At 37.6% G+C, this 19,525-nt stretch overlaps 4 protein-coding genes across 5 annotated transcripts; 3 read left to right on the plus strand and 1 right to left on the minus strand.

Annotated features, from left to right (window-relative positions):
- The first annotated feature begins 271 nt into the window (after nucleotides 1-271).
- On the plus strand, nucleotides 272-4,104 carry LOC129237862 (PP2C-like domain-containing protein CG9801). 2 transcript variants are annotated; one of them, XM_054872824.1, is made up of 3 exons: nucleotides 272-380; nucleotides 437-585; nucleotides 647-4,104. In XM_054872824.1, the coding sequence occupies exon 3, from the start codon at nucleotides 889-891 to the stop codon at nucleotides 3,403-3,405; it is 2,517 nt and encodes an 838-aa protein (XP_054728799.1). In that variant the 5' UTR covers nucleotides 272-380; nucleotides 437-585; nucleotides 647-888; the 3' UTR covers nucleotides 3,406-4,104. The 2 variants fall into 2 exon arrangements, with proteins under 2 accessions (XP_054728799.1, XP_054728800.1); XM_054872825.1 differs by having other exon boundaries at nucleotides 277-304.
- Nucleotides 4,105-5,081: 977 nt separating this feature from the next.
- On the plus strand, nucleotides 5,082-9,501 carry LOC129239563 (nuclear pore complex protein Nup93-1-like). Its single transcript, XM_054875152.1, has 12 exons — nucleotides 5,082-5,323; nucleotides 5,382-5,562; nucleotides 5,627-5,806; nucleotides 5,882-6,129; nucleotides 6,195-6,428; nucleotides 6,488-6,629; nucleotides 6,684-7,044; nucleotides 7,102-7,348; nucleotides 7,439-7,562; nucleotides 8,719-8,845; nucleotides 8,916-9,220; nucleotides 9,285-9,501. The coding sequence occupies exons 1-12, from the start codon at nucleotides 5,163-5,165 to the stop codon at nucleotides 9,402-9,404; spliced, it is 2,430 nt and encodes an 809-aa protein (XP_054731127.1). The 5' UTR covers nucleotides 5,082-5,162; the 3' UTR covers nucleotides 9,405-9,501.
- On the minus strand, nucleotides 9,477-12,738 carry LOC129239564 (LIM domain-containing protein jub). Its single transcript, XM_054875153.1, has 7 exons — nucleotides 11,468-12,738; nucleotides 11,006-11,405; nucleotides 10,804-10,944; nucleotides 10,582-10,751; nucleotides 10,456-10,518; nucleotides 10,225-10,390; nucleotides 9,477-10,169 (listed from the first exon to the last, which is right to left on the minus strand). Exons 1-7 carry the CDS (start codon nucleotides 12,458-12,460, stop codon nucleotides 9,919-9,921), a joined length of 2,184 nt encoding a protein of 727 aa, XP_054731128.1. The 5' UTR covers nucleotides 12,461-12,738; the 3' UTR covers nucleotides 9,477-9,918.
- Nucleotides 12,739-14,777: 2,039 nt separating this feature from the next.
- Nucleotides 14,778-17,565, plus strand: LOC129239565 (protein SPT2 homolog). The gene is made up of 5 exons (XM_054875154.1): nucleotides 14,778-15,022; nucleotides 15,267-15,617; nucleotides 15,688-16,831; nucleotides 16,899-17,022; nucleotides 17,092-17,565. The coding sequence occupies exons 1-5, from the start codon at nucleotides 14,963-14,965 to the stop codon at nucleotides 17,261-17,263; spliced, it is 1,851 nt and encodes a 616-aa protein (XP_054731129.1). The 5' UTR covers nucleotides 14,778-14,962; the 3' UTR covers nucleotides 17,264-17,565.
- The last annotated feature ends 1,960 nt before the right edge of the window (nucleotides 17,566-19,525 follow it).

Below are 19,525 nucleotides of genomic sequence, written 5' to 3' on the forward strand. Positions count from 1 at the left end.
CAGTCAAAGAAACACACCAATTCCCAGATCGATAGCCGCAAGTCCACCAAACGACATTTCATCAGTGGTGCATATATTTCATAAAGGTAGTGCAATTAAAGTTATTTATTAAAAAACGTAAAATATATCAAACCATCAATATAATCGTATTTGACAATATTTTCATGAACTATGATTCACCTGAAAATTGAGAACATACTTTTTTTCCTTAAAATATCGAATACTATTTGGGATTTCCTATCGTGGAAAGGCAACACTGGCGGAAGTGAACTTATTCATAATAAGCTGGTTGTGTAGTGAGTTGGTAAAAACAATCGATAATAACACAATTGAAAATAAGATATTATTAATAGTCTTTTGCCAATTTTGGATATAGAATAGTAAGTTCTAGGTATTTAATTAAAAGATAGTTATTTTCCTTTTTATTATTTTACAGATGATAAATGAAAATATACTCGGAACGTAATCCGATGAAATGCCGTATCCACCCCTTCGAATTGTAAAAACAATGTCTTACAAAGAAAATCAAACTTGGCCTTGCGAATGAACAAAACCTTTGTTCTTAATCACACAGACATAAAGAGGGTAACACAATACATATACGCCTATACTGTTAAAAATAATAACGAACAATATCAATTTACAGTCGTAATCATCATATGGAGCTTCAGCTTTGTAGACAAAAGACATTCGACTACATACAACCTCCCTTAAGGCATTTGTTCTCTTAATTATTGTAGTAATTAGTTAGAGGGCAATGACGTTAAATTGATCTCAGGCCAGTGATTATTTTCGTCCACAGTAGAGAGCTTACACAATTTATACGAAAGAAGTTATCAAGAAGTAGAGCAACAAAAAAAGTAAAATAAAAACCATAACATAACGAAGATGCCGTCACTACGTCAAAAGGTCACAACATATTTTCGCCAATTAAGTTTCATCGCTGAGCCGCGTGATAGCCCAAGAGGAGCTCGTAAAGTGCCAGATGATGACAACTTTATCACAAAATATTTAGAAGGTCGCATGGAGCGCCAGTTTCTGCCTGGCCCCGAAATTTCAAATGGACAAAATCCAACTGACTTGCCAGATTTGAAAATTGGTGTCTACCCAACTGGTCCCACCACCATAACTGCCGCCTGTACCGGCCCTGACGAAGGACTTACGGGCATAAAGCGCTCAAAATTGCATTTAAGTGCAAGTTATGCTGACGATATTGATTTCATTGATACTACTCAGGAAAATGACTGCTTCGAGATTCGAAAAAGTATAAACACCAACAGTCGTAATCAAAATAAATTCAATCGTTTTGGGGGTCCACCGCGTAAATTGAGTAATAGTGGCATAACGCCAAATAGCGATCAAAATGCGAATAAGTCATCTGGCATGCGTTCACGGAAAAACTCTCGAACTGGAATAGCCAACCTCAATAAATTGCAGAGCAATACAAATTCAGTAGGTGCTTGCAAGGATTTAAATAAGTTATTGGTATCTGAAACAACCGGTTCTCCAACAACAGCAACTATAGAAACCAAAAAAGTCCCAGAAAATGCTAACAAATCCACAACAATTGTTGTAAGCATGGTGAGCACAAAGTTTACTACTAATGATGCAGCTAATGATCAGAACAACAAGAACATTCTAAATTTTTCTATTAATGATGGTCTAACAACAACCAAATCGGTGGTCGTTTCTACAAATGCAATAGATTCAGAAAAAAAGGAATCAGTTCATAAAACACAAGAAGTTGATAATTCCACGAAGACTTTGCTAGATAATACCACAGAGCGTTTATTGCAAGAAGCGGTTTCTAATCAGACTGATATAACCAGTTGCAAGGATATTAGTGGCTTAATAGGAGATGTCGTTGCTGGTGTGTCAGATTGGCACATGGAGACTGATTATGCATATGGAATTTCAGTGTCTCTGTATGAAAACAATATGTTGACAAAAGAGCCCATGGGTAGTCCTATAGCTGATTGCTATGGTATAGTTGTACGTGGTGATGCTGCAGCGATGGCGCTTGCAGACGGCGTGAATTGGGGTGATGGTGCACGTTTAGCTGCACGTTCAGCTGTACATGGCTGTCTTGACTATTTGGATCGTGCAATTTTCGGACTGGCGCGGGAGTGTATGGCAACATCCACCACGGAAGTATTCGTCAGTCTTCTACGTAGTTTATGGGAAGGTCATGGCTGTATTCTGGAGGTGGGAGGTTCTCTAAGTACCCTTACAATAGCCTTGGTGTTACCGTTGTCTGAAGAAGGCAACGGTGAAAGTTCTGGCAAGTATGTTGTATGCGCATGCAATGTTGGTGATTCATTAGGATACGTATATTCGAAAAAATATGGTGTACGCGAGTTTACACTAGCATCACACGACATAACCTCTATGCGAGACATGCGGGATGCGTTGGGTGCTCTGGGACCCGCTGATGGCAACAAGCCGGAACTTGGAAATTTAACATTGTCTATGACTGTTATTGAAAGAGGTGACATTGTTTTTTTAACTTCGGATGGAATTAGTGATAATTTCGATCCCGTTGTTGGAAAGTTCGCCGAAGCATGGACTCCGGACGTAAAGGTAATGCCAAACTCAACGTCACAAGGACAACATCACTTGGCACCAAAGCGACAAAATAAAAGTGCGTCATCTATTTATGCGCGTCTTCATCACTCACATCACAACCAACAAAGGAACGAGACTGAATCACTGCCGACATCACCAGCAAACGCACCAATGCGACCACCGCGCTCGAAAAAAACCTCTTCACCAGAAGCAGTCAGTGCAAGTACTACTACTAATGCACCTAGTCGACCAAAGTATATGCGCTCGCATACTGTGATAGAACCAAGACGCCTTTCCGCGGCTGGGCAATCTGCAGCAAGGCAAGCACAACTTGCTTCCACACTTTTACCAAAGGTACCGAAATCGGTTTACGGCCTACCGTTAGTTACTGGGCCACAACGTCATGCACTCACACTCTATCGACTGGAGGATCTTCTAAGTTACGGTATAAACGGAACATTTTCCCCTTGCACATCAGCTAGACGGCTGTGCCATCTACTAATTGATTTTGCTCGAATGATTACGTCAGCACGTCGAAAGACTCTAGAGCAGCGGGAGCTATTTTATAAATTAGCAACAGGTCCAGATGGGATCAAGCGCGAGGTGGAACTCAATCGAATACAGCATCGAGCGGCTCGCAAACGAGTCGTAGACAGCAGTGCGTTTGCAGCTTTGCCGGGAAAGTTGGATCATGCAACAGTGGTGGCTTACACAGTTGGAATTGGACGCAATAGATGCGCTAATGATGATAGCGGTAGCAACTGTGAACAACTTGCCGCATCGACGTCAACGGCTGCAGCGTTGTTGCAATCAAAAAATTTTAATGAAACTAACTTTTAAATTAAAAAATATCGAATAGATCACAAAAGAATATTCGTAATAATGTTGTAGTGCGTAGCGCAGGGGTAATATATTCTGAAACTTAAGGAATTAAGCACAACTGAGAATTTTAAGTATTATGTGACCTGCAGCCATTTGAAACAATGGACGAACTTTACACCAATACTCCATGCTCGTCCAAATCGCACCTTCAGAAATGTATAACATAATAAATATGGCTTGATGTAACGTCCGAGCTTGAAATGCGGCCAATCAACCTTAAAATTAACCATAACCAAATTGTATCAGTCTATTGATGTATGTACATTGGAGTTCGTATTTTAAAGTGCCATGCAATTCGAAGTATTTAAGCATCTTACAGTAGAAATGAACACTAATTTCCCTGTTAAGTGGGCGATTTAGACATGCGCGCATTTGTACATGGCATGAGCGACAATATTCACCTGTGGACTCGCGCATCAAGGAACAAAATACGTATCAAAATGTATCAATGGGGATTGTCTACATACGTAACAGCAAGATCTTTTACCAGTGCTTCATACATAAATGTTTAAAATACTAGTGCTATTGTCGCTCGTATTAGTGTTCAGTTCCCGGAGCAGTCCGTTATATTAAAAATTCTGAAAAAAATAGACCAAAAAATGCATTATGTATATTTGATATAACCCAATATTTTTTTAATAAAGTACTGCAACAGTATAGATAATGTTTTCTTTAATTACAACCATCAGTTCATTCATCCTCACAATTTGATACTTTTACTTCACGAACCGCTTAACTAAATTACAAAATATTTAATAGGAATTTATTCCAACTATTGTAAAATTGATTATTCGTTTTCTTGAAGTAATTTAACTGTAAGAATAATTTTCCTTTACTGAACAATTTCATAAAAACACTTGTTTTAATTTAACTGTGAGAGGGAACCATAGTCTACTTGCAAAAATGAAAACATTTATTCATACAATCGTTTTTATTTAAATTCGTATCAAATAATGGTCCATACTATTCGGACTTAAAATTTTTTACCACTGTACTTTTTATACCAGATTTTATTATCAATCCCGTACTCAAACAACTGTTAAAATAGAGCGCAGTTGAAAGATCAAATAAGACTCTTCCAATGTCAAAACTTACCAGAACATGTGACACACGATCAGTTGTAGTGCAATTTGATAAAAGAAGGCTACATTTCGAATTTGCATATTAGAAAATAATAACAAACTTGGAAAAGTTTATATTTATTGATGAATAATTATCTGAGTTAATTAGTATCGCCCTGTACAGAATGCAAAAGTGTGGACAACATCGAACCGTTACTCTGCTCTCAGTGAATTTCAAGGAATCAGCTGATTTACTGACGCAACAGGAGTTATGACAAAAATGCTCAAATTAAAGCAAATTGAATGCAGAAGGTGGTATCTTCCGAAAATCGTTACATGGTTGGGAAAGTTCAATGAGTGGCTTGGTAATATTGTGGTTTGTGAGATTTAAACTGAACAAACTAATAAAAACGAGCTGTCGCAATTTCCTTTTATTTGTTTATTGATGGACTTGTCGTAAGAGTCGGCGAATTCGGAAGGCGTAATCTGTATTCTATCATTCTTCGGAGAACAAAATGTTTTCAAATTGGAAATTGGCAACACTGGATGCTACCGCCAAAAGCTACAATTCTCATAGGAGTTTGATAAGTAAAAAAAGTGAAAAGTTGAAAGTTAGAATAAACTTAAGAATAATAATAACTATAATAATAAAAAATGGATTTTAACTCATTGCTGCAACAAGCACAGCGCTTAACGAACGAGACTCAGAACTCCGAGGAGTTACCGCGTGTTGAACGAACGATTTCGCAAGTTTTACAAGCAACGCAGGAACTACACTCACGTGTCACTCAAACCGGCGCCCAGGATATACAGGCGTAAGTAGTTTTAACACCAATATAGTTTTGGATATCTAATAACTGTTCGAAAATCCAGGCACATTTTACTCGGATCAAAGGGTATTGATCTGCCAAAAATTTCGCAGAAGTTAGAGGCATTAAATGCACGCAAAACTTTTGAACCCCTCGATCCCATTGCCGATACTGATGTGCGTAGTTTTTTGAAAAACGAAAAAGAAAACGCTATATTGTCCATGATTGAAGAAGTAAATAGAAGTGTAAGTAATAAAAGCGAGATTTATATGAGTGCATTCATTGTTCACACTCATTTTGTATTGACAGACATTTGAGGCAGCAGAAAAACGTCGGTGGGAGTGTGTGCGTAATGAATGGCAGCAGGAGAAAGTGAATCTACTAAATTCTTTAGTCGGACCATCACAGAACTGGATCGACATTCAAAAATTACCGGAACAGACAGTTCTCAATGAAACTTTTGGATCGCGCTCATGTCTTAATCGAATTGTGCGTACTTTTGCCAGCAAAATTTACCATGCGAACATTTACATGTGAATTCTATGTTTAATCAATAACTTACAGGAAATGGCCTACGCGCGCGAGGTATACGAGTACAACACGAGCGTCATTAAAGGAGCATTTCGAGCTAATCTCGTGCAAAAATTCGCAAAGGCAGCAGAAAGTTTCGAAGATCAAAAAGTGAACGAAATTTGGGAAATAATGAAATATATGGTCAATATTGCACCAGTTTCTCGAAATCGCGATCCGATACAAAATCGTACTCAAGTAACACAGTTCATAGATCAAGCAAAAAAATACTTGGAGAATAGGTAAAATGCATGTTTCGCTGACCTAGGTATAAAAATTCATTTTGTGTTGTATTCACATCTTACAGATATAAATTATACATGTCAACAATCATTAGCAGCAATTTACGAGAAGCACAGCGTGGTGGCGTACCTAGCACTTTCAATTTAGTTTCTTCATTTGTGGGTTTGACTTTCAACCAAGCAAATTGCTTTGGTTTGCAAGATGCCAGCATAGATAACAAACCTCTCTGGCCAATGGTATATTATTGCTTGCGTTGTGGTGATGTACAATCAGCGCTGCGTTGTATGCAAATGGGCGGGTATGTAAAATAATATCCACCTCTATCTTCAATCGGATAATATTTCATTCTATGTGCAGCGCGGGTCATGAGGATTTCATACAAGTACTCGAAGACAAAATAAACAAACCAGAACAAAAGATTAACTCCAAATTGGAGGGTCAATTAAGGCTACATTATTGCAACAAAATTAAAAATTCGACAGATCCGTATAAAAAGGCGGTAAGTGTATAATTAAAAATTAGAATGTAATAAGTGTCTACTATATCTATTCAGGTCTACTGTATAATTGCCGGATGCGATATAAATGAGCAACACTTGGTAGTTGCAAAAACGACTGACGACTTTCTTTGGATTCAACTCTCTTTACTGCGTCCCGAGTCCAATGACAATACCGAAGTGCTAACGTATTCTGGCCTGCAGACTATGATACTCGAAAAGTATGGAGAGAAGCATTTCAATGCCACTGAACAACGTCATCTTTACTTCCAAGTACTCGCATTGACGGGGCAATTTGAGGCAGCTATTGAATTTCTGGCGCGCACTGAACAATATCGTACGCATGCAGTGCATATTGCTTTAGCTTTGAACGAGATGTTCCTCATTGGAGGGCCACGTAATGTGCAAGAGCCATTGTGTAAGGAATATATTGCATTGATTTTCTTCCGATTACAATTTTCTTTTCTTTTTTTAGTATCTGTGGACATTGAAGACCCAATGCCAATGCGGCGTTTGAATATCGCCCGTCTAGTAATGCTGTATGTAAAGAAATTCGAAATCACAGATCCCGCTGAAGCTCTGCAGTATTATTTCTTCCTACGAAATCTGAAAGATCCGGAGGGCCGTAATCTGTTTTTGGTTTGTGTTAGTGATTTAGCCATCGAATGTCGCAATTATGATTTGATATTTGGTAAAATGCAACCAAACGGTATTATGTCCGGGTAAGTTACGTAATCAAATGTGAAACTACAATCAACTTTTTATGCATATAGTTTTCTCACTAAATTTGTTTTTATTTTCATCTGCTTCAGTGGTCTCTTTGAGCAATTCGACTGTGTTGAGTTCGACACCCGAACTGCTGCCGGCATGGCTGCTGAAGAGCTGGTGAACAAAGGGATGTTCGAGGATGCTATCAAATTGTTCGACATTGCCTGCGTAAGTTTAAAACTAATTTAGGGGGAATATACAGTAGACAAAAAAAAAACTTGTACGCCAAAGAATTTTTCTTTGATTTGCATTATCTCTGATACCATTTAAACTTCAAAGTTGCAAGCAATAGTAACTAAAAGGCTATTTTCCTTTAATAAGTGGAAATAATTTATTTTGAAATTTCGCGGAAAAAAAACTTGCACGGTATATATTAATTAAAAATATTGCAATAATTAGTACTTTGTGTGCCCACCCAATTTGTAGTCTTCTTGTCACAGAATGTACTAAGTTTTTTATAATACCCCATATATCCTGAACAGTGACCTTAAATAATTTTTACTATTTACGTGGCGCTCACATAACTGTGTACTATGTGGAACTGTGTACTTTATATAACAACTTGTATTTAATTATTACGACGGAATTTGGAACTTATCCTGCACAAGTCAATAATCACCATTAAAATTCAGATTTGCAGCAGATCAAGCCAAATTCTAGATATTCCAATTTCTTCATTATTCCGTTTAAGGCAAGATTATCTACGCCTTTAGGTCCATGCTCTACCGTCTTATTGAGATATTTGTTTTTTAGCTATTAACCCTTCTTGCGCCACACAATTCGTTGATAAATATGACTTGTTGCACGGTATATATGCCCTAAAATCAAAGGAATGTCAAAATTTCGCAGTTCGAGAATATGCTGCTTCCAACTTTTTAACTACAGTGACAGTTTAGCGGTCTTTAATAAAACAAGCAATTTCTCTTACTGAACATTTTTTTTGGAGTTTCCGCTACCACCTGGTCTTTCTGCTTCACGGTTTTCTTGTACTTAGTAATAATATTCTGCAACGTTGTGTCTAGTTTTTTTTTTAACAATTTCAACTATTTCGCGAGTGCTCTCTCGCTCTCTATTTTTGAGGCTGTTTTATTTGATAAGAATGTGATAAGAAAATAAAATAGCCTTTTAATCACTTTTGGTTGTAGCTTTAAAGTTTAAATAGTTTTAGAGCTAATGCACGCCAAAGAAAAATCCCTTTGGTATATAAGTTCCGATTTCGTCCACTCCACGAAAAATATTGGCAAAATATTTAAAAACTATTTTAAATAACAAGTGTATCTATAGTATATTTCCTGTTTTATCTCCTTTGGATATCACTTTCTAGATGCAAAACCAGTCCCTACGCTACCTTGCTATTCTTCTTTCTCAAGTCGTACATCAAAGTTCGAAAAAAGACTCCCTGCGGGAACGTTTGACAATTATGGCAGCCGACTTCAGAGAACGCATGCGCGGTAAAGCCAACTATACGCAACATTTAAATTTGTATTTATCACATACGTACTCAAATATTTTCCCTTGAAGGTAATCGCATTGAGTGCGAAGCGCAAGTCATATCCACCTTTAATTTACTATGTGAACTAGTTTCGTTTTTCGATTATTATCACGAGCAGAAGCATCAATTGGCATTGGAAGTGCTCGCCAACACCAAGCTCGTGCCGTTGTCAATGAGCGAACTGGAAGAATGCTTAAACAACTTCAAGCGTTTGGGTGGTGAAATTTGCAAAGTGTATCCAGATATATTGTTGGCAGCAATGGACATACTATACGCTCAGTATAAAAGCGTTAAAGGACGTGACACTGGCATTGTTGATACGGGGCGTGATCGTGTAAGTAGTTGAGTAGTAATACAGTTGACAACTTGATAACGCTTCGTATGCTTGTTTTATACAGCAACTACAGCATCTGCGAGAGAAGGCGAAAGCTATTACCAATATGGCTGCCACAGTACCTTATCGCATGCCTGGTGACACAAACAAAAGGCTTGTCCAAACGGAAATTTTAATGCACTAAATTTACAAAGTACGCTGTAGGTGTTCAAACTAAATGTAATTTATGTAAAATAAGGAATAAAAATTAACTAGATTTTGATTTATATATTTAAATGCAACGCTGTGAAATTTCTTTTATTTGTTTACTAAATATGCATATCTACACGTAAATGCAATGACGTGAGCATTAGAAAGCGTATCCAAAACCGTTAATACAATAAATACCACAATTATGTATTGCATGTATGTATAGAGTACACATTAGACATATGTATATAATATTAAAGGAATTTCTCAGATAGCAGTTTATGTTGAGTAACTTTGAGGATCACACTTCAGTTCCGCGTGTGTCCTCTTTTTTTTAGCATTTAACAAAGCAATAAATGCTGTTTTCTTAACTTTGTCAAAAAGTTGTGCGCTGAATCTTGCGACTTAATTACTAATTTTTGATATTTTCCCTCGCGTATTGTAGTAGTAGGAATGCATACAATTATAAGTAAATAATGTATATGGACTTGTATAGCAGCCTTGTAGCTTTAACCCATGTACTGGTATGAGGCGCATACAGGCTCCTGATGTCGAACGTGAGGCGATGACTGCTGCATGGCCAGACGCTGCAAGTGACAAGAGCGACATAGTAAGCGTCCATCTAATGGATAACAGCGTTTGTCGGGCTCATCTGTAAGTTGCATACCACACTCTTCACAGATGTAACAATCCACATGAAAATCTTTGTCCATTGAGACTACACGAACAGTTTCATCAGTACCTTCCACAGGAGTTATGCCTAATAAAATATTGTTAACGTTTACATAAGAGAAACGAAAATATTTATACGTTACCTTTGCCGCAGCTGGCGCATTTCGGTGCAAACATACGATGATAATCATTTACGCAATAAATTTTATGATCCACATCCACCGTGAACGGTACACCGTCTAAACATTCGTTACAGATGCAACAGCGGAAACAACCAGGGTGATACGATTTGCCCATAGCTTGAAGAATCTACCGATAAAACAAAGGAAATTAAAAATTAATTTCAATAATGGTGTTATACAACAAAAACATACCATCTCCATTATTAAATGCCCGCAGATTGCACACTTTTCTGCCGTTTGTTGGAAACCGGAATACTGGTAAAAATTACGTAATATAAAAAATTAAAATTGTTTGGAAATTTCGGTTATTTTTTTTACCATGTAATCCTCTTCGCAATAAACGCGCCCATGAACATTATAAAACGCCTTGCCTCGCAACGCACGTCCACATGAGCAACAAATAAAGCAATTCGTGTGATATAAATTCCCCATAGCCTGACATGCCTGGCCAGCACCTTTAACCTTATCGCCACACGTATGACAAATACCTAAACCCATAAAAATTGGTATACTGAAAACATAAACAATGAAACTGCTTACCAAAATATTCGCCCTGCTCTTCACTTTGCTCGATTTCTTCCTCCAATTGGCGAGTGAGCTCTTCGATTTTGCGCTGCGCTTCAGTGGGACCAGTGGGACGTGGTGGAGTCACGCTATAGGGTAGTAAATTCTTTGAGAGACCTGAAGTAAATAATATGCATCATTATAGTAGCAAGCAAATATGTTGAACACAATATCTTACCAGTACTATTTTGTGAGGGTGTTGGCGATATAGATGATGCTGCCCCTCCACCTGAAGACATTGGCCGTTGCGGTATTGCCAACGGCGATTGTGTGAATTTACGTTCGCTCATTGGCGAAATTTTACGTGCACCAGCTAATGAAGTGAGCTTTTCCGACTCAACAGCACCACTGTTGCCTACATAGACTGGAGACTCATTGCACATTTTCCGCAATCCACTACTGCTCGATGCGAACGCCGTCGTATTTGAACGTAGTGAAGACGCGCCTCCTGTTGGACTCCTGGCTGGCTGGCGATGCAAATTGGCCGTCATGCAAACATAGTCAGAACTGTTGATTTCTTCAATGTAATTTGGATTAACCGATACATTGATGATAGGATGATGGTTGGGAATGTGATGCTACAGTGTTTGTGCAATTAAATTAGTTATGGAAAATCCTTCAGAAATTTACATTTACTCACTGCGTTTTTAATTGGTGTGTGTTGGAGCAATTTGTAATCGTTACTGCTTGTTGTACTGGATGCCAACGATTTTGCGGGGGAGATTTGAATGTTGTTAGTATAACTGGGCAAAGAGAGGTTGCGATAACGCTGGCTTGGCAATGATAAATCGCTTCCACCACCAGTAGCAGCTGCAGTGCTATTGGAAGCCACTGTTTTCAATGAAGAATTTGATGTGCTACGTCGATGCATCGGTGAGGCCAATACCGTGGACATATCTAGACCAGAGTTCTCGCGTATATGATGAGGTGCTAGTGCGATTGCTCCACCGCTGCTAACACCACTCAATTGAGGTGATATCTCCACATGTTGATATATTGTAGCAGTCGCCGGTGAAGCCTGGGGTTGTGCACGTTGTCCAGAATGCGGTATATTTTCATATATAGGCGTACTATCAGTGTGATGATCTGGCACTGGGGTGTGCGCAAAACGACCACTACTGGTACTAGCATGCATCACCATATATTGGCCTCTCGAAGGATTCGCACTCGGACTTTGGGGCTGTGCACGCTTGTGTGCCGAATCAAAATATGTTCCCGATGAGATCCCGCCACCACAAAATTCTAGATTCTCATAAACAGGCGACTGTTGAGATGAAATTTTTGGTTCATACATCAGATTGCGACCAGCATAATGTGGTTTATTTCCTACAGCCGCAGCACCCCCATTTGGTGTAGGTTGTAACGGTGGAATACTGTTTGTGTTTGCATCAGCGGCCAATTGTTCAATCGCACGGGGTGTGGCATATTTAGAAGATGCAATTATATTTGTACGCTCATACAACTTGTATTCCTCCGCAGAGTGTTGCTGTTGGTTCGATGTATTACCAACATGCTGCCGAATGTAATTTGCAACAACGGGATATTTGGGAGAGCTGAGCCCAATTTTATCCTCCCCTATTTGCAGGCGTTGCATTACTTCGCTAAGGTTTTCATTGTGGCGTTGACTAGCCATCGATTAAACTTCGCAATTCGATTAGTACGGTTTGAACTGAGGTACTTGATTACATCGATAGCGCAAGTAGTTGAATAAATATACTTTACGCATTAGCTTTTGACTGATTTGGAATGCACTATGATGCGTTTGATTTAATGATGACCGAATCTACAAAGGAATTTCCGGAATTTTCAGGAGACAATAATGAAGAAGAAAGAAAAAATGAGATCCCTCCTTGGAGTTGCCACTATAGGCGCAAAATAGGCTACCCACAATTTGAAGCAATGAAAGGCAATGAAAGGTAAGAAAAGAATTACCGGCAGAAAGGCGAATCTATAGACGGTGCTATCAGAGGAACGGCTGACGTATTCGCCTTGGTACAAAAATGTCAAAATTATGTGTTTTGTTTATATATTTCGTTGTATACCTTTTTATTGTTAATTAAAATTTCTGATTTGGAGTTTAATTCATTACAAATAAGATAAACAGTACAATATATCGAGTGTAATATATTGTAAATAGTAATAATAAACTTAAAATTTTGTAAATTAAAGTATTAGAAATCAAAAAAATGAGAATAAGTGTTTGTCCGTCATTATTGGTAATTAATACATATGTGAATGCACTTTAAAGTAATCCATAAATCCTTGATCGACGCCTACTGAGGTTGCAAAAAATTATGGCAGCAATACGCTTGCCAAATTCGATATTACATTTTATAATAAGCGTCTATGAACACACGTTTTTTTCTGTAATATAAATGCATAATTAATAATATCGAACAACAAATTTATTAGAATTATGCTTTCAAAACTCTTTTCTTTGCCACCGATTTTATTTAGTTTTTATTTTTATGTTTCTCCTTACATTTGTAATAATAATTGTTGATAACTCAGAAAACACAGAGTTGTACAGCAAAAGATATTTGTATAATCTGAGATTATTGGGAGTTAATCTCGAAAAAGTGAATAATCTAATTGTATGTGAAGGGTTATTATTTAGGGTTTTGCCGCCGTAGTACTGCAGACAATTCCGGAAGTGGATCAGAGTAACTATAACAGTCTATGATCAGCAATAAAGGGGCGGAAAACGTTCCAGATGGAGCTGACGAATCGATATCAGAAGACAAATGAGACCTTGCAGGAATATGTAAAGAGATCGAGCAAGTATTGCGTTTGGCAAATGCGCCCTAAAGGCTTTCGGCTAGCGATTTGATGACCTTGTTGCGGTTTTAGATCTTAGTGGCAAATGTGGCTGAATGTGCCGAGAAGGAGAGCAAACGGTAGAAGGAGACATCCAAAATTTTGCGGTTATTAACGGTCGGTATTGGTATATCATCGACTTTTACCTTTAACTGCAGTTTGACCTCTTTAGTGGAGGAGGTAAAGAAGGTCGCCGTAGATTTAGTGGGAGAAAGCTGAAGATACCTCGCAGTGTAAAAGCGAGAAAGGTTCGCGAAATAAACGTTACTTTCGAACACAAGTCATCGATGTCATTGTTGGATACTATTATCGACCAATCGTTAGCATAGGAGAGGAAAGAAGCTTTCTCTGGTGGCTGGGGGAGCTTGGAGATATATAAGTGGGAAAGCTGCAGCACAGCTTACTATATCCTTCTCTGTATTGGGCTGTGGTTTCGAGAGGATGACAGACAATTTCCGACTACACAGATAGTTCGCGGATCACATCTTCAAACCTGGCGGGAAGGTCGGCTGTTGGATATCATCTAAAATCTTTCGACAGATCAAACGCCCCTAGAACAATCCGCCTACATGTGCTCACACTGATCAACGTAAACGTACACCCGTATCAGCTGACACGATGAAACTAATGAGAGCCCCATGTAAACGAATTCTCACCACCGTTCCGTTCCGTAGTATCGTACTGCATAAACGTTATCGAAAACGTATCGTCACTTCACAAACAAGTAATTCCCCTCCTTTTATTTGTTTATTGATGGAACTAATAAAAACGAAGTACCACGTGTTGAATTGTGAAAACCCCAATTAATATAAAGCCTCCAAATGCAATTTGTTTGCGATTTTTTTGCAGAAGACGCCGTGGCAAGAAAGGGTGTGTGTTTATATTATATTTTTATAATTCGGGCGTTCACAATTTAACACGCGATACTGGATTTTCACAAACATGCAAATTTTCCTACTGACTACAGACTTCTCAAAATTGTCAAAATTAAAGTAACTGTGTCTGGGAAATCACCACTATTAGTTTTCAGTTCGCCTTGCTGCCACCCTGTACTAATTCGCCTTAGTTTCTGTGTTTATTGTGGGTACAAAAAAACAACCCTGGGGAAATTTATCCATCTGTTCATCGGATCGCAACAAAAAATGAGAAAATCTGCCAGTCGTCGTAAAAATTTTGTACGTAATTGATCAGTTTCATTTTTTCTGAAAACTTCAAATAACACGATTGTTTTCAAAACATACCATTGTCACATATTTAGTGCAACTTCATAGTTAAACAGTCGAAATCAGTGGACAATAAATACAGAGCATTGTTCAAAATGGATTTTGGAACTTTGTTGCATGTGGCGAAAAAAAATAGTGAAAATTCTAAAACTGAGGTAAGAGAAAGAACAGCACAGCTGTTTATTGTCTTAAATTCCAATCCTAATTAATGTGTAACTTAACTAACAAGTGGCTGGAGCCTGTACATAAGGTCGAAAACCCTAAAAAACGCCTTCGTATGCTAAAACCACACTTATCAGTTTTTTTTAATTTGTATGATCGGTTTATCTAATTTTTCCAAAATGTTGAAGCATTAAATTTAAGTAATAAATAAAATGTTGTAATATGTCTGCATTCCAGGGTAAATATTACACCACTAAATTTGCTCCTCCAAAAAAAGAGTCAAAGGAAAAAAAACTATCTGCAAACATACAAAAATTTCTCCAAAAACGTGAGCAGCAGGAACGAGAACGTGAAAAGGAGAAGCAACAAAAATTGGCGAATTTGCTTGCAATGCGCGATGAAAAGTCCAAAAATAAAATTAGGAAAATGCTTAAAGTTACAAAATCTGCCAATAAATCTGTATTAGATGATGCAGTCAACAACGACCACACAGCTGTTACGATGACAGGTCCGGATCAACCCGATCAGGACGATTACGGTTATGTTTCGACTGAGGCAAACGCTTTTTATGCTAAATACATTGAAAAAGTATGTACTTTGTCAACAATTTATAATATATGTATATATATATATTTTTTTTTATATTTTGTTATTGTAGGTAAAAGATGTTAAAGAAGACAAAGGGTTTGCACCAAGTAGACCGCAATCTCTCAAAGATCTTTCAGGAACAAAGGAGCGCGTGAAAGCTGCCATTACGCGTGAAATTGAAGAAAAGAGGGGTCACAAAGGGCAACGAATATCTACTAGCAGCACTAGTTTAAATAGCAGTAGTAAAGAGCCAAGCATAGTACGTTCAAGTTCATCCAAACCACTTTATGACCCCGAAAACGAACGACGTGAAGAAGAGCGGAAGAAACGTGAAGAGGAACAACAACGTAAAAAAAATCGGAAACCACCACCACCTCCTATGGACTTTCAAGCTTTACTTAAGTTAGCTGAGGTAAAACAACATGAACCTGTTGAGGTATTGCCAGTTGTGAAGAAAAAAGAACCGGAGCGTTTGTTGACTCTAAAGGAGAAAAAAGAACTAGAGGAGCGACAACGTGCAAAGGAAGCGCGTGAACGCAGAAACCGTGAACGGGAAAAAGAGCGTACTAGTGGTTCAAGCAACACAAAGGAACGACGAGATAATGGCAACAGTGGATCAACATCCAGTGTACCGGCGCGTATGGAACCGAATGGTCGTATACCTAAGTTAAGTCAAACAACCAAATCAAATTCAGCAACTACCGCACAATTACCAAGTACCAAATCTGTCATTACATCCGCTAAAAGTTCGACTGCCATTAGCGGGCCAAATTGTATGAAGAAGTCATCTTCTTCGGCTTTAACTTCATCATCGTCACAAAAAGAAGCTGGGAATTCGCGTGAGAGATGCTCATCATCATTAGCTGTGCCACCCGCATCAACAAATGCCAAACAATCGTCTTCCGTTACAAATAAATCAGTGGCATCTTCCTCAATAAATTCAAAATCGGCATCATCGTCCAGTGCCTTAGTCAGCAGCAGCAGCGCTAAAAATTCTCATGGTAGTTCCTCAAGTAAAAATCCGTATACCGGCGCACCTCGCGAATTTCCACCACGTGATATGAAATCGGCGAAACCGCGACAGTTCCCTCCACCTGATGTGCAAAAGATAAGGCAGTTTCCCCCGCCAGATGTGCAAAGGACACGACAGTTTCCACCACTAGATGTGCACCGAAGTCGTGTGAAAGATACCAAGAAGCCCCAATCAAATAAAAGTAATTCGAATTCAGAATGAAATTTCTCATATAAATACAAATAATGTTTTCTTAATTCTCTCAATAGGACTGCGTATAGAGGATGATGATTCTGAATACGATTCGGAAATGGACGATTTCATTGACGATGGGGACGAAGAAGAAGATTACTCATCACACATACGGGCTATCTTTGGCTATGATAAAAAAAAGTAAATAGTTTTCTGTTACTAATTGTATTGAGATTTTTCAATTTATTGATTTATGGTTATGTTTTATAGGTATCGTGATATGGATGACGAAGATGATGCCGCAATGGAATCAAATTTTGCTCAAGTACAACGCGAGGAGTATATTAGTAAGAAGATTGGCATACAAGAGGACTTGGAAGACATGAAATTGGAGGCAATAGAAAAGCGGCGTAAAATGTTGGCTAAAAAACGAAAAGTCTAATTAAATGCTTGTGAATGCTGGAGTACACATTTGTTGATCTTTACGTGAATTTGATTTAAATTACTTTTGATTGGTTGTTTTAAACTTTATGTCAGCCTACTAACTTTGTTACACATTTTATTTGTTTTCAGTGCGAATCGCATTAATTTTGCTTAGCATATTTTAGCCGCAATATTTTTATATCTACCTATTGTACATAAATATACATATGTAAGTTACCCATAAAAAGTATATTTGAAAAGTATGCAGTACATACATATATACATAATGGAAAGTGAGAAAATAAAAGTACTCGAAAATGACGAATCTAATTTTAATAGATGGAATACCAAATGACCCCACTATTTAATTTGTTTTACTATTTCCAGGCTTCCGAAATACTCCAAATTGTGGACTAATAATTTCAAACAAAAAATCGAATAGATAATTTAAATAGTCGCGGCATTAACTACTTCGTAGCAGCGATATTACCGAAAATGTTGCTCTTCTCTCGCTCCTACTCTGAACTTGAACAGATGAGTAGTGGAGCAGGTCCCGCAAAACGCGCGATCAATTGGTTTACTCCGCTCTAAGCTGCGTTTCGTTCCTACTAGTAGCTCAGAGTACTAGTCAAAAAAAATTTTAAGTACTCTGTAGTTGGAATAGTAGCAGAAAACTTGGGATCGACCGGAGCGCTATTTGTGAAATTATTCATGTGTACTCTAGTTACCGCTACTACTCTCACTTCTCTTGCGCTACTACTACTCTCATAGCTGCCACTTGAGCAGTGTTTGTTTTTGTTTTGTCATATGCATTTTGTATGCGGTTTTGCGGTGTTACACTGAAAATATAACTGACAAATTAGGTATGTCCGTATACTGGAGATTGTAGGAATGGTTGAATACAACTTAAAATTATATTTTTTTATAGTTCCTGAACTCTCCAACTTTTATATTGAAAAAAACAAAAAAAAAAAAAGTCCATTAATGTATGATATATATTTATATCTTAAACGGCTTATTATTTATGTATGTCTATAATTTGGAATATGGCGCTATACCACATTCTATGTCAAATCACATTTCGTATGTAAATATATGTACTTCGGAGATGTTAAATAATGCTAATGATGCTAATTAACCTTCTTTTGTGAAATTTTCTAATTCATTAAACAATTAGAATTAGCTCAACTAATTGCCGCCGTAGCAGAATGGGTTGGTGCGTGATTACCATTAGGAGTTCACAGAAAGGTCGTTGGTTCGAATCTCGGTGAAAAGAAAATTAATAAAAACATTTTTCTAATAGCGGTCGCCCCTCGGCAGGCAACGGCAAACCTCCGAGTGTGTTTCTGCCATGAAAAAGCCCCTCATAAAAATATCTGCCGTTCGGAGTCGGCTTCAAACTGTAGGCCCCTCCATTTGTGGAACAACACCAAGACGCACACCACAAATAGGAGGAGGAGCTCGGCCAAACACCTAACAGAAGTGTACGCGCCAATTATTTATTTATTTTATTATTAATTCCCATTAGATAATCGAAATTTTTATTCCAATGGTAAAACTAATTGCAATCTGCTAATGCAATTAGATATTCAATTAGCTCGAATTAGAATCAATTATTTTGATATTTTGAAAAACAAAAAAAAAAACTGAAATATTCATAATATGAATTTCACACATATATATATTACTTATGTACATAATTTGAACTAATATTATTACATACATGAACATCTATTTAACGTATGTATGTACTAACTGTTTATTAACTAGAATGACCGGGTATATTCGATTTCAGCAATACGAGCTTTTCAAAAGAAGTCAGTCAAGCGACGGCACACTACACAAGTACTTTAACAACACAACAAGGACTTTCGATGTATAGTTTTGTAATGAAACTTTCATACCTTCTTAACTTTAATATAAAAATTCGAGGTGAAAATTATATTGCCAAAAGTGCTTTCCATACGTCTCTTCACAAATTGTTCACCATCTCCATTGAACACCTTCCTTTTCTTTAATTCTTTCGATGGCGTGTATGTAACATCAAAATCCTCATCATCACCAGAAAATTCAATTTTATTTATTTACTTTTCAAACAATTACCGGCTGATAACAATTACGGTACTTGAATAACCATATGTTTCCACATACAGTGACTTGCATAATGTAAGTTACATCATTATTCTTCACTTCACTTTAATAATTCTTTGCAAAAAATTTATTTTTATCAAAATAATTAATTCTAATTCGAGCTAGTTAAGGGGTAATATACCTTGTGTTT

Source organism: Anastrepha obliqua, chromosome 2 (genome assembly GCF_027943255.1).
Source record: "Anastrepha obliqua isolate idAnaObli1 chromosome 2, idAnaObli1_1.0, whole genome shotgun sequence".
Lineage (NCBI taxonomy): Eukaryota > Metazoa > Arthropoda > Insecta > Diptera > Tephritidae > Anastrepha > Anastrepha obliqua.

What these genes read in the sequence shown, in the direction of transcription:
- LOC129237862 (XM_054872824.1), top strand. Translation starts at nt 889, where the DNA reads ATGCCGTCACTACGTCAAAAGGTCACAACATATTTTCGCCAATTAAGT.
- LOC129239563 (XM_054875152.1), top strand. Translation starts at nt 5,163, where the DNA reads ATGGATTTTAACTCATTGCTGCAACAAGCACAGCGCTTAACGAACGAG. An exon ending in TTGAAGAAGTAAATAGAAGT is followed by an intron (nt 5,563 to 5,626) that starts GTAAGTAATAAA and finishes TTGTATTGACAG; the next exon opens with ACATTTGAGGCAGCAGAAAA. An exon ending in AAAAAATACTTGGAGAATAG is followed by an intron (nt 6,130 to 6,194) that starts GTAAAATGCATG and finishes CACATCTTACAG; the next exon opens with ATATAAATTATACATGTCAA.
- LOC129239564 (XM_054875153.1), bottom strand. Translation starts at nt 12,460, where the DNA reads ATGGCTAGTCAACGCCACAATGAAAACCTTAGCGAAGTAATGCAACGC. An exon ending in ACACACCAATTAAAAACGCA is followed by an intron (nt 11,406 to 11,467) that starts GTGAGTAAATGT and finishes CAAACACTGTAG; the next exon opens with CATCACATTCCCAACCATCA. An exon ending in ACCCTCACAAAATAGTACTG is followed by an intron (nt 10,945 to 11,005) that starts GTAAGATATTGT and finishes TATTTACTTCAG; the next exon opens with GTCTCTCAAAGAATTTACTA.
- LOC129239565 (XM_054875154.1), top strand. Translation starts at nt 14,963, where the DNA reads ATGGATTTTGGAACTTTGTTGCATGTGGCGAAAAAAAATAGTGAAAAT. An exon ending in GTGAAAATTCTAAAACTGAG is followed by an intron (nt 15,023 to 15,266) that starts GTAAGAGAAAGA and finishes TCTGCATTCCAG; the next exon opens with GGTAAATATTACACCACTAA. An exon ending in TTTGGCTATGATAAAAAAAA is followed by an intron (nt 17,023 to 17,091) that starts GTAAATAGTTTT and finishes TATGTTTTATAG; the next exon opens with GTATCGTGATATGGATGACG.